This window comes from Lates calcarifer, linkage group LG20 (genome assembly GCF_001640805.2).
Source record: "Lates calcarifer isolate ASB-BC8 linkage group LG20, TLL_Latcal_v3, whole genome shotgun sequence".
NCBI lineage: Eukaryota > Metazoa > Chordata > Actinopteri > Centropomidae > Lates > Lates calcarifer.
In genome coordinates this window covers 3,788,413-3,806,780 of record NC_066852.1, presented here as the reverse complement: position 1 = coordinate 3,806,780, position 18,368 = coordinate 3,788,413, and the positions used below count along the sequence as shown (strand labels likewise).

Here is an 18,368-nt window from a genome sequence, read left to right as displayed (position 1 = left end):
TTCTCTGTGCTGCTGTGGCAGGCATTAACCTTAGGGATGAAGGAGTGAGAGAAATTGACAAAGGCCAAAATAGGTGTACTTACCAGCCATCCCTTTTGCTCTTAGAAGGTCCTTTTGCAGCTCTCTGACCAGTCCTCAACCAGCAATGCACTGCAAAGATTATAATTAGGGCTGGCCCAGGCCTGAACCATCACTTAGTTATGCTACTATAAGCTTGTCTTGTTCCGCTACTGGTAACTGGTTGTAGCCATTAAGTTCATTGTGGAGAATCATTTAGTTCCAAGTTCCAGTGCAAGGATTTTATTCTGGTAAGAGGAAAAGCATCCTACAGATTAAATGTCAACAACGACATCTCATACACAGGACTCTGACACTGAAGATAAGATTTATATAAACATGGGGGCAGGCAGGTGGGACTGAAAACAGGCGGGAAACGGAACAAAGACAGGAAGTAAAGACAACAGAAGCAAACCAGGAGAAGAAATACCCAGAGAAATTATAATCTTCAACTAAACCCCAGGAACCCAGGGTCACAAAGGGGGAAGGTCATGACAAGTCAGCGACATGGTTTCTTACAGAGTGTGAGGTTTAAAACACACAGAGGAACTATTAATTGATATGAAGAGGAGTGGGGAAGTGGGGAAACACCATGTAACTTAACATGCCAAATGTGGATAAGGAAGTAATTTTTTTCACACACACACACACACACACACACATATATATATATATATTATATATATATATATATATATATATATATATTCTACATAATAGATTAATATTGAAGACAGCCATCTTTTGCTTTGATGACAGCTTTGCACACTTCTGGTATTAAGTCACCTGGAATGGTTTTCAGTTAACAGATATGCTTTGAAGAGTTCATTTGTGGAATTCCTTGCCTTCTTAATGTGTTTGACACCATCAGTTGTGTTGTGTAGAGGTAGGGCTGGTACACAGTTCTATGCAGTGAATAGCCCTATTCAACTACTGTTCTAATCCATATTATGGCAGGAACCACTCAACTAAGTAAAGAGATTTCAAGAACTTTGAATGTATCTTCAAGTACAGTCATGAAAACCATCAAATGCTATGATGAAACTGGCTCTCAAGACTCACAAGAAAAGAGTTGTTTGGACCAAGAAACACAAGGAATGGACATTAGACCAGTGGACATTTGTATTTTGGTCTGATGAGTCCAAATTGCCTCCTCCTGTCTTTCACAAAGACACAGGAGGAGGACTCCATGGATTGAACTTGTTTTTTCAGCATATCCCACAGATGTGTGATTGGAATTAATTCTGGAGAATTTGAAGGCCAAGTCAACACCTGTCATGTTCCTCAAACCATTCCTGTACAGTTTTTACAGTGTGACAGGGAGTATTGTCCTGCTGACAGAGGCCACTGCCAACAGGGAATATTGTTGCAGTGAGGAGGTGTACGTGGTCAGAAACAATGTGTAGGTAGGTGCTGCATCAGTGTAACATCCACATGCATTGAGGACCCCAAGGTTTCCCAGTAGAACATTGCCCAGAGCATCACACTGCCTCTGCCGGCTCATCCTGTTCCCATAGTGCACCTTGTTGTTATCTCATCTTCAGGTAAATGATATGTGATTCATCAGACCAGGCCACCTTCTATTGTTACTTCATGGTCCAGTTCTGACACCCACTTGCCCATTGTAGACACTTTTGGTGGTGGACAGGGATTGGCATGGGACCTCTCAGTGGTCTGCGGCACACTGCGGCTAAATATTTTAGATATCCGCAGCTAACTGCTGATAAAAATACATTATATAGCTGTTTAAGCCAAATAAATACATAACAATATTTTATACTTACTTTGTGAGTTTTCACGAGACTCCAACTGCTTTCAGGTTTCAGTTTAACCGCATTAAAAGATTTTGATAACAGTAGCCAAACTCTCAAACCAGAAACTAATTTGTTGATGTTTAAGCAGACACTTACCTTCACTTATCTCACCTCAGCACCATGAGAAGTAGATGAGGCATGATGCTGCTGAACATTCTATTGGCCATCAAGCTAGTGGGTTAACTGAAAATATTACTTCATTAATATTAAGTATCATTAACCAATACCCACTCACTGTCATACAACTCAGAAAGGGAGGGATAGACACGAATCCTTTCTACTGCTTAAAGAATTTGATACTAAATGGTCACATTCTTGAAAAATGCAGATTGTCCAGCAGAGGGTGACAGGTGACTACAGACAAATTTGAAAACAATCTTAATATATATATATATTTTTTAAGTACCACTGTGCTTACACTGTGCATTCCAACCAGGGCAGTTTAAATGACCTAAAGCAGGCATTAAATGCCCTGGTCTCTCCATTTGGCTAGCTCCAGGAAGAATCCTTGTCATCCCAAACTTCCTCCATGTAAGAATTCTGGAGGCTACTGTGCTCGTGGGGACCTTCAATGCAGCAGGAAGTTTTCTGTAGCCCTCCCCAGATCTGTGCCTCAACACAACCACCTCTGAGCTCTGCAGACAGTTCCTTTGACCTCTTGGTTTTTGCTCTGATATGCATTGTCAACTGTGAGACCTTATATAGACAGGTGTGTGCCTTTCCAGATCATGTCCAATCTAATCAATTCACCTAAGACTAAGAAAGAGTTGCTTTCATTTATGGGGATGGCAAATTACTGCAGACGGTGGATTTATGAATGTGCTGCGTTCTGTGTCCAAACATATGCGGGTTAACTGGTGACTCTGGTGTTAATGTGAGTGTGACTGGTTGTTTGTCTCTATATGTCAGCCCTGTGATAGACTGCTGATCTGTCCAGGGTGTACCCTTAAGGGATAAGTGCTTGATGGGCAGTGTATCAAACCACTGATTAATAACAATAGATTTATTATTCTAAAGCACAATAATGCTAGCTTCAACCCATAATGACATCATCCTTAATTTCATTGCATTGGTGTGCATTGTTTTACTGCTTACTAACATAGACTCTGTGCTTGAAAATAATGAACTAACAACTTATAACATTTATGTACACCATTTCATTTGCATTCAAATGGATGATAACAAATTTATACTTAGCCTACCTTTTCCATTTACACACCAATGGTCGTCCTCTTAATGATACTCCATCTCCTCTTGCAATGTCTTCCTGCAATGATGGCTTGACTTTTCTGGTTAATGTAGAAACTATATAGTCTCAGTTCACCTCACCATAATTGATTGTGATTTATGTTAGGTGGTGGAATTTCATGCAAACACCACATGTTTTAATCATATTCATCTTAAAAACACAAAGTTATATCATATAAATTACATCACACTTACATTACACTTAAGTAAATGTAAAGAGGAGGAACATTCAAAGATTTCCCGCAATCCCTAAGGTCTGATGAGGAGAAGTCTGTTGTGTACTAAAATCTGCGACATACAGATCTATCAGAATAGTGAGTGCAGTTAGCTCGTTTGTTTATGGTGTTTGTTAGCTTATTAGCTTGTAACTGGCAATGGCTGTAACAGCATTAGTAGTTATGTGAAAGCAAACTCTCACTCTCTGTACTGTCAAGTCCACTCTGCACTGGAGGTTTCAGGTTTCTTTTGCACTTCCCCTTGCAGGAGATTGGTTCTTGGGTATGTATGAAACCCAGACTGTTTCAATCCATGTTTTTGAATCATGAGAAATACTCAAGGCAAATATAATGGTTCACAATGATGTGGGGTGAGAAGCCTTTTGTTGTTGTTGTTGTTGTTGTTGTTGTTGTAAACCTATTTTCTCCTGTTTATGCTAGGGAGTTAGATAAGTTCCTTATATTTTTATTGTTTGTTTTTTGTTTATTATTTTAGGTTGTGCTCACCCTGATGCCAATTTTACCTGTGATGAAATAAATCAGTCTTCTGCAGTTTCTGGACTGCAGTCAGCTGTGGCAGTGGTTATCCTGTCACTTTTATGCTTTGCTCAGGTTTCACCCTAGGCTGGGCATAACACCAGAGAATGCAGATGTTTTACCATTAGTCGAGAAGTACCTGTGTGTGTTCATCTAATCTCCGTTCTCCTTAAAACTCTGCAAAGAGTCAAGTCAAAACAAAACAAATATATGGAGAAAAAAAATCATACTGCGCTGCCCCAGAGGCTTGTAATATTAAGCAGGATTTGAGGTTAGTCATATAACTTTAGGTTTAACTCTGAGTTTTCAGGGTTACGACAGTGGGATAGAAGGTAAATCACTATGGTAACTTATGCAGAACAGCTAACCTGCTCCAGGGCAGGTTAACTTCAGAGGATCAGATCACTGGAAAACTAGAGTCATCATTCCTACAGGACCTCGACAGGGACAAAAGAATTTTGACAAATGCTAAAGATCAACAGATACTTTTATAGATCAGTGGAATCAGTTTGGTGCTCCAGTATTTTATGTCCACATTATTTTATGTCAATCATTCAGTCGTTTTTCCACTTATTTACAATAAGTCCTCAGCCTGACTTTAGTAATTAGAAATTATTTCTCGTGTTTCTATTCTACTCATGTGATCATATTGTTCACATTTCACCTTGTTAAATGTCACTTTTGGATGTCACTAAAAAACAAACCACCATGCAGCTGTCAGCATTACTTCTCATATCATATTAGGTTCCTTACTCATGGTTCCGACAACACTGCTTTTAATTCCGCCTCTTTCACATGAACGTTCTTGGGAAATCCTGGGTTGATTTAACAAGTTGATAACCAGCATCATACGACCACTTAGCCACACTGTGGTTGTTAGGTTTAGTGAAGCCAGATAATGAAAATATATCCTGGATCTGCTGAACTTCATAGTACAGGCCTCTGGTGATCTGTAAACAGAAAACAGAGACAACAGTAAGACACACACATACACACACTTATGCACAGACCTTTATCCATCTAACTGAAAGAGGCAACAAGGGTGTGGCTGAGGATGAACACAACAACAGTTAAACATGGACTGTTTGGACTGTGTGTTCGTGTTCAGACTGGTCATTTACCTAAAAAAAAAAACAGAAACCTTTGGCAGTGATTGTCCAGTCAGTGAGACATGAGGTGGTCCAACCAAGCCACTTAAATATAAATAAATATAAACATAAAATATAACGTTGTATTATGTAATGTATATGTATATACTGTATAATGATCAGCTGTATTCATTGAAAAGACACCCAGCCTTTCATTAAATACTACACTTATCTCTTGGTAATTTGTCCAAAGCCAGCAAAGCTTACTGTGTCAGTGATAAAACTAAAGCCAGTGGACAAAGAGTAAAGAATTAGACAGATATCATTGGAAGGGACTTTTTTTTGTCTTTTACAAAGTGGAGCTACCTTTTTACCATTTAATTTTCATGCTGCAGCACACTGGCTGGTGTTTTGCATACAGTTAGAGCGCAGCCTCGAAGGGCAACAACTCACAGTACAGTCAACAGTCTCCTGTAGGCTCTGTAGGAAACACTAATTCTATATATCCAGTCCATATCATCTGACAGTATTAAAAGATTTATCAGCAAAAGGAATATCTACACTTACACAGATGGATATTTTGAATATTGTGAGTTCTTTGACTTGAATTTCTGCCTAATAGCTTAGTATTATGTAAACTTGACTCCAGTGAGTCTTGAGCACCACTTTAAAGGAGCAGTAGCATTTGGTTTCTCTATTAAACAATTAGAATATTGTAACATCTCCTTGACAACATCTGACAGACAAAATGGAAGGGTTCATGTGCACCACATATTTTTTTTTCACATGTATGAAAGTGTTGTAATGCTCCTGTACTTTCTTCTTCAGTGAACCAATATCAGCAATATTGTCAATGTTTACTGTGTGAGACATACACCACATAAACGGCTAAATGTAGCTGTAAGGCAGGCACAAGTCTGTTTGTACTGCTGTACAGTACTTGAAGTGACCTCTATTGGTATTTGCATGATGGGGTTTAGGCTCAGGCTACACTTGTATTTGCCATGCAGAGTTCAGTGAAATCAGATGAAGATGCGATTTATTTTCCTCTGAAGTATACACTGACTGTGCTGACAATTAGACAAGGCTAAGCAGTTTACTTTCACAATTTGTCACTGTTCATTAGCAGAAATCTCAATCTCAACATAAAAATAATACATTAACAAGTAATATACTGTAAACAAGGTGGAGATGTGGCAGTTTCGGTTTGAATCCATCCGTTTATTTTCTGTATGACCTTTTCTGTTCAGGGTGGCAGGGGCTGCCGTCCCAGCATGCACTGGGTGAGTGGCAGGGAGTAACACAACAGGATATGTGGAATTATGTAAACAACACAGTCAATGGACAGCAAGTGCTTGACATCTTTTCAAAGTGTGTGAATGGCCTTTGTGTGTATTTTTAGAAGCCCTGTAATCCCACCATACAATTGCAACAGAAAGAAAAGAAAAGAAATAGAAAGAGCTGATTTACCTAGCAGTTAAAGCTGTGGCTCCTCTGTGCTTGCTCCTGTTACTCAGACCGTGCCCTTTGTCTGGGGCCAGGGCTTGGTCTGGGGCCAAATTTTGCATGTCAAGGGCCACTTGAATGCGAAGCTCCCCGGATTCTCACTACCTGACATGCAAAACCAGTGGGGGACCAGTTAAAATGGCGCACGCGCACAGTCAACACAGGTGTACTCCAGTCAAAACACAGACTGCCTTTTACTGCCCACCCTACAGAGCTCTGAGAACTCACCACTGCTAATAGATCAAGTAGATCAGTAGGAGAAAAAGATGCCCAGGTCTTTCCTTATTAAAAAGAAACGTGGGGCATGTGGAGCATGGCAATGGAAAGAACCAGAGCAGCACGAGTGGAAAGAAGATAATACAGAAGGTACGAATTTTAAATACTAAATCTATTTGCAGCTGTCAAAAGTAAGTAGTACATTACACATTGATTCATCCATGTTAAGCTGTATAATTTATATGTGGTGATTAATCTGACCGTTACTTAATTTACTGATGAAATAAACAATAGTTTTATCCCTTTTTAGTGAGTGAAAATGCTAAGGAGCAGATATCCTGCTGTCCTGACACCCAACAGCCTGCCACTGTGTCCCAGCCACAGGCCATTTTAGGATATGAGACACCAGCAAGAATGAGAGCGCAAGTGCAATTGGCAGGATCAGGAGGTTCAGGGTCTGATGCCAGGCTGGACTGGTCCACACTGATACTCCAGGGCTCCTTCTACCATCCCAGTACTCTGGCGCTGGTCAGCAGAGCAAAGGTAAGGCCAAACCTTTCTTGTCAAATCTATCACATAGTATCACTGTTATAATATGAAGTTATCCAAAAGAGGCGTATTGGTATTTATCCTGACAGCAAAGGAAATAAAGGGCTGCATTAACAGGGAGAAAATGTCTTTTAGGACCAGGACTGCTTGGTACTGAAGTCTGTGCAGAGTGAACAGACTTACTGAGAACAGTCAGGAAATGACAGAGGGACATTACAGAAAAAAAAATTGTGGAAGGTTGTGGGATTACTGACATCAATCCATATTACTGACATAAACCACACAAAGATGTGTTTAGTCACTTCTGATGAAAAGGTTTTATTTATATTTTATATTTTAAGATTTCAGACTTGTGATTTTACTATAGTGTAAGATGGAAATTGACCACATCTCATCCAGTGAAATTGCTTAGGATAAATTGTTGATCAACCCATTTCACAGGGGACCTACAGACCTAACAGACCAATTTCTTTTTTTTATCCTTATGGTTGTTCTTATTGCTGCGAGTGTCCTATATCCTTTTGTGTGTTATGTTATCTATGTCTTTCTTTGACCTATTGCAAAATAATTTGCCACTTCAGGGACAATAAAGATCTGAACTGAACTGAACTGAACTGAACTAACAGACCTGATGGAATTTCCCCAACAGTCCTTTGATACTCAAACTGTTCCTCCCGTTTAGAAAAATACTGTCGTCATTGTTGTCCCCAAGAAAACAAATCCAACCGAAAATACACCAGTCACATTAACATCTGTGATGTTTTGAAAAGTGTGTGTTTCCCGTGCAAAAGACAGATGTTGACAGTAGATTAACAGCATTTTACGCCTGATTTTAAAATTTCTTAAGGATCCCAGAGCCTATGCTCTGCTGCTTTTTATTGATTTAAGCTCTGTTTTAATACTGTTTAGCCTTATTCAATTCAGAACACAAACCTTCAACTATCAAATTGCATCATTCATTTGTAACAAGTGTTAACAGGTTACAGCTAAAAATCATCAGTACTAATGTGCCACATGGCTATATCAGCTTACCAGTCCTCCTCATCTTTTCAAGTAATTGCTCAAGAAAACACACACAGAACAATACTTTTAAATATTTAGATGATTCTGCCATTTTAAGTTTAGGTAATAGACAAGATGACATAGCCATCTATCATTCTGAGGGAAAGACATTTGTTGACTGATGTGACTGTAACTATATAACCTTAAATGTAAAAAGACCAAGGAGATTGTATTTGATCCTAAGGCAGTTGGTCTCCATCAACCAGTGAGCAGCCAATCATGTCCAGACCTACCAGACCGTTAATGTTCACATCAACAATACTGGATTACTTTTGTTGACCGGCTTTTCTCTTGGCTTCACCAGAGAATGCACTTTTTGGGTAGAATACGTCTTTATGGTGTTGACTAGAAAAATTATGTTGTTGTTTTATTAGGCTGGAAAATGTATGGCAGGAAAAAGGGTGTTTGAGAGCATGTGGAGAGGGTGTTAATCAGTTCTTCTTGAGTAAATCACTCAGTTGGGTGAAGTCAGATAAAGAATCTGATAGTTAGGATTACCACAAGATGTGGCCTCCAATGAGGTGACAGACCATCCAATCGAAGCCCCCTTTTTGATAGGTGGAAATGGTGCCAAGGACAGATCAGCCCATGTGCCTAATGGTGTGCCAGGGCTAGATTCATATCAGAAGTTATATTTTGACTATATGGGGTATAGATGACCACAAGATTGTGAAGTTGCTTAGGTCCTCATGCTATAGACTTGTCTATAGACTTGTTACCTTACCTTCCACATCCACTAATCAGCCACAACTTTAAACCACTGACAGATGAAGTGAAAAACATTGATCACCTGGTTACAATACAATGTTCTATGATGTCCTTCATTCATCTGGAAGTTACTTTGACACATATCGCCTACATAAATCCACCCCCATGGCAACAGCACTCCCCAGTGGCAGGAGCCTCCCCCAGCAGGACAATGTTCCCACCACACCACAAAAATTGCTAAGAAATGTCTTGAGGAACACAACAAAGAGCCCAAGGTGTTGACCTGGCCTCCAGACTCCCCAGATCCCAATCTGATCCAGCATCTGTGGGATGATCCAAAACAAGCCAGATCCATGGAGTCAACAGACACCACAGGACACCCTCAGAGGTCCTGTGTCCGGTCACCTGTCATCAGGTCAGAGCTGTTTTGGTGGCACGAGGGAGACCTACACAATATTAGGCAGGTGGTTTTAATGTTGTGACTACTCAGTGTATTTTATAATGCTGAGGTGCCATTTGTTATACCCACTGGTGAATTTTATTTACACTTCTTGTTTTCCTTTTGAACGTATGTTTTGAAGTGCAATTTCTTAAAATTGACTGAAACAGCTCAGATGTAGTCTTTAAAGACACCTCAATGTTCAGGCTAGTGACAGTCAGTGGCTAATTGTGGATTTGAATCATCCAAATCTTTGTAAAAGACAAACATAAGAAAATATCTCCCAAACACAGATATGATCCTTGTACTTGGATTTGTGTCTCTCTAAATATAGTTCTCCTGCCAAGGAACAGGTGTCACAAAATAGCTCATTAGCTTATCACAGCTTCAAGGCCATCTGTCCTACAGTTACTGGACTGACCCTCTGTTCTCCAACTTCCCAATCAGATGGTATAGGACATACTGTAGGTATGGCAAATCATAATCGGTATTCTATTTTTCCAAGTATGTTTGCATTGTTTGACTAGGTGAGGTTAGTGCATTGCAGTCGACAGCAATGAATATTAGATACATACAGGTGGGTAACAAATCAAAGAAAAAAAAAACATAGTGTCTTTGTAAGGTGTTGGGCTACCACAAGCGGCCAGAACAGCTTCATTATGTCTTGGCAAGCCTCTGAGCTCTACCAGAGGGATGAGCAGCATTCTTCCAAAAGATTATCCCTCATTTGGTGTTTTGATGGTGGTGGAGGGTGCTGTCTATCACATTGATCCAAAATCTCCCATAGGTGTTCAACTGGGTTTAGATCTGGTGACTGTAAAGGCCACAACATGTGATTCACATCATTTTCATACTCATCGAACCATTCAGTGACCCCTCCAAATCAGTGTACAAAGCTAGCCTACAGAAATATAGAAATACAGAAAAGGACAAAAATAGATAACAGATAACATCACAATTAACACATGCATGTGTGTAAAAACATTCCTTATTGTATTGATTTGTGTTGTGCACACAAGAGGTAATGATAGCACCAGAGTTACTGGTGTTGCAGGCACATCAGTGCATCTTGTGTGTGTGTGTGTGTGTGTGTGTGTGTGTGTGTGCAAATGTGTGTGGTGTGTGTCTGTGTCTGTGTATGTGAGGTGCAGCACAAAAGGTATGGCACTACACTATGAAAGTTAATTGAATACTTTATTAATAATAACATTTACGGCTCTTGAACATTTGATCAAAGTCAGGTGATCCAGTCATCATTACTAATAAATTCATTTCATGGCCATGAGAGGGTGTAACACCACCCCTCTTGTTTTGGTCTTTACTACCTTGTCAGGTTAAGCATTATTGAATAGTAGAATATTTTCTACAACTCTGCGGTCTCAGGAGAGTCTTTAGTTGAGAGTCTAAAACCAAAGGTGGAATTAGGAACTAGCTTAAAGTTTTTGGAAAGATTTGTCACACAACTGCAGTTGGTCCATCCTCTGTATTTGAACCTAAACAGGTACAATGTAGCAATAAGGGCAGGTCATGCTCTTTGCTTGGATGACTGGCAGCTTTAAGGTATGTTAGGTTTAGGGTTAAAGAACAGTGTTTTCTGTTTAAGGGCTCAGTTGATTCATGACATCACAGCCTGATACCTGCTCTAGGGCCTAATGATTGGTCACACATCATTTAACATGAACACTGGGCTTCCATAGGAAAATTTGAAAACTGTTTAATACTACAAATCGTTCCTTGTAAGCTAAAGAGAGCAGGGGAAAATCCTGATGCTGCTCATAGTTTTCCATACTGTTATATTGATTAAGTGGTTTTGTGAACTCCTCTCTTCCTACCAGCCCCGTGCCCGTACTTCCCCAGGCTCAGGCGACTTTGTGTGCTCAGTGTGCCACAAGATATTCCCTCTGCAGCGCATGTTGACCCGCCACCTGAAGTGCCACAGCCTGGTGAAGAGACATCCTTGTCGATTCTGTGGCAAAGGATTCAACGATACCTTTGACCTCAAAAGGCATATGCGAACACACACAGGTCAGGAATGAACTCGACACACAAGACCTAAAACCAAAGGTGGATTTAGGAACTTTAAGTTTTTGAAAGATTTGTCACACAACTGCATAGCCAGTCATGCTAATCTGAATTTACAAGTGCACCCACACAAACAGGCACAAAACCCCTTTCTGTCTCCCCCTGCTGCAGGTATCCGTCCCTACAAGTGTGAGCTGTGCGAGAAAGCCTTCACACAGCGCTGCTCTCTGGAGTCCCACATGAGGAAGATTCACGGCGTTCACCAACAGTATGCCTACCGCCAGAGACGCTCCAAGATCTTTGTGTGTGAGGATTGTGGTTACACCTCAAGCCGCCCTGATGAGTATTTCCTCCATGTGAGACAGTGCCACCCTGGCAGTCCCGCCCTCCGCCGGTACTACCGCCGCCAGGCCCATGAGAACAGCAGCTTTGCATCAGCAGACCGTAAACTCAATCCTTATTTGCTCTACTCAAACCCTGCATACTACATGTAGGCCTTGCTCAGATTCTTGACTACACTGTGTTGTAGCTGTACCATAAGCCATTCATAAATGAAAATAAAGTTTTAATGACATTGTCAACTGTGTAACATATAGACCATCAATGTATGTACCCTTGAGTTTACGCCTTCTGTGTTCATTCATTAGTTTCTGTTTCCAACAACAGTTTTTAATTAGCACTAGTTCTTATACCTGTTTTATTTACTCATAGTTATGACTTTTTTGTCATGTCTGTACTTTAAAAATAAAAATAAAGGATAAAAACTTATCTAGTAAATATCTGTCTGGGACTCATTTTTCAGAATAATGCTTTTTGGCATTTTGAAAACTGAGGTCAGCATTTTTACTAAAATTATGTTCTTCTGATTAAAATAGCCTATTTCTTTTAAAATGATCTTCTCACATTTCACTCTTCCCTCCTTCTAAAATGTTATCTTTCTGCCAAACACAGCGACATAGTGTTCCTGCAGTGTTAGTGCATGTCTACTATATTTTTACACACAGTATGATTGCATTAACCAGTTATACTGTGTTAGTTCGAGGTCTGTACTTCCTCCCTAAATGCAAGTTACAACACAGGGTGACTTCCAATCATCAGTTGAAACTTCCAAATCCTTGTTCCAAGCATTTAGTTCATATGTTAAACTCTGGACAGCAGGAAGTCAGCAAATTATAAAACTCTGATATGATGCCTTTTCTTTGTAATAACTATTTCAATAAGTGATTGTGGGGGTCTAGAAGTGTATCGTTTTGATTTACTTTTACAAAGCTTCTAAGCTGATGATATTTTTAAAAAAAAAAGTTTTCTGTGGTTAGCACTGTCACCGCACAGTAAGAAGGTTCTGTGTTTGAGCCCCAGTTCAATTCAATTTTATTTATATAGTGCCATATCACAACAACAGTCATCTCAAGGCACTTTTCATATAGAGCAGGTCTAGACCATACTCTTTAAAATAGGTATTTACAGAGAGAGACCCAACAAATCCCACCAAGAGCAGCACTAGGCAACAGTGGCAAGGAAAAACTTCCTTTTAAGAGGCAGAAACCTCGAGCAGAACCAGACTCAGGGTGGGCGGCCATCTGCCTCGACTGGATGGGTTAAGAAGGAGAGAGAGGGGGGGAGAGGGGGGAGAGGGGGTAGAGAATAGCGAAAGAAGAACATAGCATAACACAGGTTCCATATCAGATGTAAGATGAGGCCAGTAATACAGCAGTAGTAATGATAGTAGTGATAATTAAAGTATTAACTGCTAACACAGCAATACAACTAATAGCAGTATAAGTAATTTCTAATTCTAGCAGCAGGTGTTGAGTGGAGTTGTAGGAGCAGCAGGAGACTTGTCATCACAGATCAGACTCTACAGCTCCAGAGGCAGAAATACCTGCAGAAAGAGACAGAAGAGAGAGAGAGAGACGGAAGAGCACAATACTACAGGAAAGAGAGGATACTGAGTTAGTAACATGTAACATGGGATATGAATCCATATTGAGTGGAGAGAGGTGGAGAGAGAGAGAGAGAGAGAGATAGAGAGAGAGAGAGAGAGAGAGAGAGAGAGGAGCTCAGTGCATCATGGGAGATCTCCCGGCAGTCTAGGCCTATAGCAGCATAACTAAGGGATGGTTCAAGCCTGAGCCAACCCTAACTATAAGCTTTATCAAAGAGGAAAGTTTTAAGCCGACTCTTAAAGGTACAGAGGGTGTTTCTGCCTCCTGGACCCAAACTGGGAGAAGGTTCCACAGTAGAGGAGCCTGATAACTGAAGGCTCTGCCTCCCATTCTACTCTTAGAAACTCTGGGAACCACCAGTAAACCAGCATTCTGGGAGCGCAGAGTCCTAGTGGGATTGTAGGGGACTATGAGATCTTTAAGGTAAGATGGAGCCTGACCATTAAGGGCTTTGTAAGTGAGGAGGAGGATTTTGAATTCTACTCTAGATTTGACTGGGAGCCAATGTAGAGAGGCTAACACAGGAGAAATATGGTCTCTTTTCCTAGTTCCTGTCAGTAATTGTGCTGCAGCATTTTGAATCAGCTGCAGAGTCTTTAGAGACTTGTTGGGGCAGCCTGATAATAATGAATTACAGTAGTCCAGCCTAGAAGTAACAAATGCATGGACTAGTTTTTTTGCATCTTTTTGAGACAGAAAATGTCTAATTTTGGAGATGACGCAGGTGAAAGAAGGCAGTCCTAGAAGTTTGTTTTATGTGTGAGCTAAAGGACATATCCTGATCAAAGATGACTCCCAGATTCTTTACAGTGGAGCTGGGAGCCAGGGCAATGCCGTCTAGTGGAGCTACATCATTAGAAAGTTTGTTTCTGTTTTGTTTGTTTTGGGAGGGTGTCTCTTTCTCCCCGTTGATTATTGTGTTGTTTTGTTTACTTCGGCTGCATTGCAGTTTGTTTTTGGTTCGTAATTATAAATAAAATCCTTTTGTTATATTGTTGAATTTGGTCTCCCAGTTCCTCCTTTCCCTCAGTTTCATTAACAGTTACTCCCTGCATTGTCTGAGACCCCTGTGAGCAATGCCAGTGTGCTAGAAAGAGCAGCTCGCAGCGTTTTGATGCTTAATCAGCTCAGAATGGCCAAAGGCTGCATACTCTCAAAAGAGAAGAGAAACTAAATCTCAACAACAATGTTTATGAATATTTTTTATTGTTGAAACCCATCATTTCTTGTCGGGACATCTTTTGCCTGTTTTGAGCCCTGCGAGCAATGTGCATGAGAGAGAGAGGTTTAACGCTGTGTTTTGATGCTTAATCAGCTCAGAATGGCCAAATGCTGCATACGGTCAAAGGAGAAGATAAAGAGGTGTTCACGCTCCAGGTCAGGTCCTCCTCAATGTGGACTCCCAGGAAGCGGAACTCTGCCACCCTCTCCACACAGTCCCCGCTGATGACCAGTGAAGGAATGTCCATTTTCTTCTTCCTGTAGTTTAGCTCCTTGGTCTTTGAGATGTTGAGGAGCAGGTTGTTCTCTCTGCACCACACTGTCGACTGCTCCACCTCGTCCCTATAGGTGGACTCTTCCTGCCCAGAGATGAACCCCACTACCACAGTGTTGTCCACAAACTTGACGATGGTGTTGTTGTGGTTGGCTTAGGTGTAGTCGTACATGTAGGGGGTGTAGAGCAGGGGGCTCAGCATAAAACAAAACAAATATGGCCCACCTTTGGCAGCTATGTGGTAGAGTAGGCAATGGTCGTTCTGTAAGTGAACCAAGGCTGGTCCATATATGGTTCAGCACACCATATATGCGGCTGTGGCTCAGGAGGTAGAGCAGTCGCCCACCAATCAGAAGGTCGGTGGTTCGATTGGGCAAGATACTGAACCCCAAATTGCCTCTGATGTGTGTCACATCAGTGTGTGAATGTGTTTAGAAAGCACATTATATATATATATATATATATTATATATATATATATATATATATATAGAACATGTGCTGTATGAATGTGTGTGAATGGGGTGAATGTGATCTGTAGTGTAAAGCGCTTTGAGTGGTCGAAAAGACTAGAAAAGCGCTATATAAGTACAGTCCATTTACATGGCCCACCTTTGTTAAAACATGTTTTGGCCGAAATATGGCAAGTTAGCATTGACTAATCTGAATGTGAGCCTAAAATTCATTCAACAACATTCAACATCGCCATGTGTACAGCACAGTCTGAAGCAAGAACATGAGAACTGAAGGAGAAGATTGGTAACCTGTGCAGCTGCCCCAATTCTGAAGCAGTGGCAAGCCGCTGACTAAGTATTAGTCTTACTAAGTTAGACTAAGTATTCAAAAACACTACAGTACTATATCTGTGACACATTCAGAATGATTACTTTCTCCAGTGTCACTAACTACCACCTCACTTAGAGTTTTGTATTCTCTGCTATGTAGCAAAGAGTTGACAATGTATATATTATTATTGCACATAATATTATCAATATCATTATTTATATGATATATTATATTTATATGATTCTTTCATGTTTCTGAATATATGATGCTATGGTCAACTAGGGGTGATAGTTATAATCGATGTATCAAGATGCAGATGTGGATGATAATGCATCAGTGTAGTAGCAGACAATATTCTGTTGTAAAGGAATGGTATTGCTTGTTGGTTTTCTGGCTGCAGCTACAAAACCAAGTCTTACAGTGACGGGCAATTAGTGAAGGCTGGTTGATTCTGTCCCATGTGTGTTCAAATTTGTTGAACTGCATGACTACACAAGTTTTAGTATTGGCTGGCAGGGAGAAGATACTGGAGCACACAGTCAGTTTTAGCTCTTTTTATTTCGGTGCAACTCGCTGACATTTCAACACAGAGTGTGTCTTCTTCAGAGCAAACAGAGCATTTTGTGAATGACAGGTTTAAATAGGATACCTGCTCAATGATGCATCTCTGCTCATGTGACACCCCACAGCATGTCAGTGAGTAACAATTAAAACGACAGTCTAATACAAATCTTACCAAACACTTACAATACAACATAGGCAATCAAACAGAAGCCAAGATATAAGGCACCAGTTCAAAGCTGTCATTTACAAAACGCTCTGTTGGCTCTGAAGAAGAAAAACTCTATGTCACAACAGAGGTGGGGGCATACATAAAAAGATGGCTCCATCTAGCTGGAGACAGAGATGGTGTCAGGAGAGAGAGGAAGGAGAAAAAGCAGGCCGTACAGCACACACGCAAGTCAGCTACAATACCTCTTTTGCAATACCCCGTTTGTGTGATACTATCCCACACCAGGAATCTAGACGAAACTGTCAGCATGTGTATAGAAATTATTGCAAAGTACAAAACAATATTCTCTGATTCTTCCGCTCTCGTCTCGGCAGCACCACAACACAAATGTATCCCGTAATCTCTTGTTTATCACAGATAAGACTACACAAATACACACATTGTGACACGTATATGAGATATAACATTATCCACTGCTCCATGGAGGGGGAGCGTTAGCAAAACAGCGAAAAAGCAAGACAAACTCACATAATAAAGTTTGACTGACATCAGGTGAAATGTGAAGTTTGTCAGAGTGTTTGATGGAGCTGCTTTACTCCAGCTCACTTTACTTGTTATCAGTCCCATCTTTCATTTTTGTCTCAACAATTATGAGGTTGAGCAAGCAGATACTGGGTCAGTGATCAAACATAACATCAACTATAGCTTCAGATTAATTTTTTAAAAAGACTATGGATTTGGAAGTCTTGAAAGACATCAACACAGTATTGTGTAACTTTTATATCATTTTACAGGGGCTTTTTTGTTTATTTTCCTGATGAGGTTTTGTGTTTTGCACCTCACTGCCACCATATTCAGTAACCACAGTACTGCTTTACTGAGTCAACAAAATGTGTTCCTTTGTGCTTTCTTAAAGGGCCACAAGAAGATGATGCTGTCTGAGAGCATGGGTGCCCACACTTAGACAAGGATCACACCGCAGTTCTTCATGTTCAGTCTGCAATTACTGCTCTCATCAGCTTATCAAACCTTATTTTTGATGACAGTTCATATCTTCTCTGAGATACTCAGAAGTAGTGTGTTGGGGGGCTGAGTGATAATATAACTCATCAGTATGTACAATATATTTTATTGTACGATGATGATGATGTGCTTGCAGTTCAGTTCTTACTAATGGATCAACATTTGACCTGTTTTCCCATGTAGTATATGAGACTGTTGATTTTTCTAGGTTGGCACTGATGGGAAATATCTGGTGCGTTCATCCTGACAGGTTTGAAAAGTAAAGCATATTTTGCATTAGGGGATTTGGTTTTTAACAGTGTTGTTTTCTTTGTGAGAAATGCATCAAAAAATGGATGAGGGAAGAAGATTCTGTGGGTTGGTAAAGACAAAGACAAATTGAAAATATCACAACAGTTCTTGGGGGACATTATACAATACATATCATCTTTTAGTATAATTCATATTGGGCAAATTGTATTGTACTGTTATATCCTGAATGTTATTTCTTGGAAAACACATTCCCTGTTTTGAGAGTGAAAGTTATTCTTGACCTTAGAAATACTTTGAAAGAATGATCCTAAAGTCCCTACCACTGTTCTGTTTTTTCTGTTCACTTTTTTATGGATGTTTGAGCTTGTATTTGTATTTGACACAAGATGTTTGTTTTCACATTTATCTGCTGCACAGTGAAACTTTCTTTGTGCTCATATTAAATCTGAATCTAAGAAACTGATGTACAAGCTGATTTTGCTTCAACACAATTCTCAATCATGGTCCATTATCCAACAGAGGATGAGCCAGGAAAGTTTTTTTCAATGTTTCCAGTGTTCCACCTTTTTTACCCTCTTCAATTGTTCCAGTGTTCCACCTTTAATAATCAGAATAATGGCATGCAGACACAAATTCAAACCAGTTCTGGTTTATTCTATTTGGTCATTTGGTC

General features: G+C 40.2%; 1 protein-coding gene across 1 annotated transcript; it reads left to right on the top strand.

Annotated features, from left to right (window-relative positions):
• The first annotated feature begins 962 nt into the window (after positions 1-962).
• Positions 963-12,238, top strand: zgc:171929 (uncharacterized protein LOC100124596 homolog). The gene is made up of 4 exons (XM_018691479.2): positions 963-6,831; positions 6,992-7,224; positions 11,275-11,464; positions 11,633-12,238. Exons 1-4 carry the CDS (start codon positions 6,732-6,734, stop codon positions 11,953-11,955), a joined length of 846 nt encoding a protein of 281 aa, XP_018546995.1. The 5' UTR covers positions 963-6,731; the 3' UTR covers positions 11,956-12,238.
• Positions 12,239-18,368: the final 6,130 nt, after the last annotated feature.

Bases quoted from the DNA above. Each gene is read 5' to 3' on its own strand.
- zgc:171929 (XM_018691479.2), top strand. From the start codon at position 6,732: ATGCCCAGGTCTTTCCTTATTAAAAAGAAACGTGGGGCATGTGGAGCA. The intron at 6,832-6,991 runs GTACGAATTTTA...ATCCCTTTTTAG, and splicing joins GAAAGAAGATAATACAGAAG to TGAGTGAAAATGCTAAGGAG. The intron at 11,465-11,632 runs GTCAGGAATGAA...CCCCTGCTGCAG, and splicing joins GCATATGCGAACACACACAG to GTATCCGTCCCTACAAGTGT.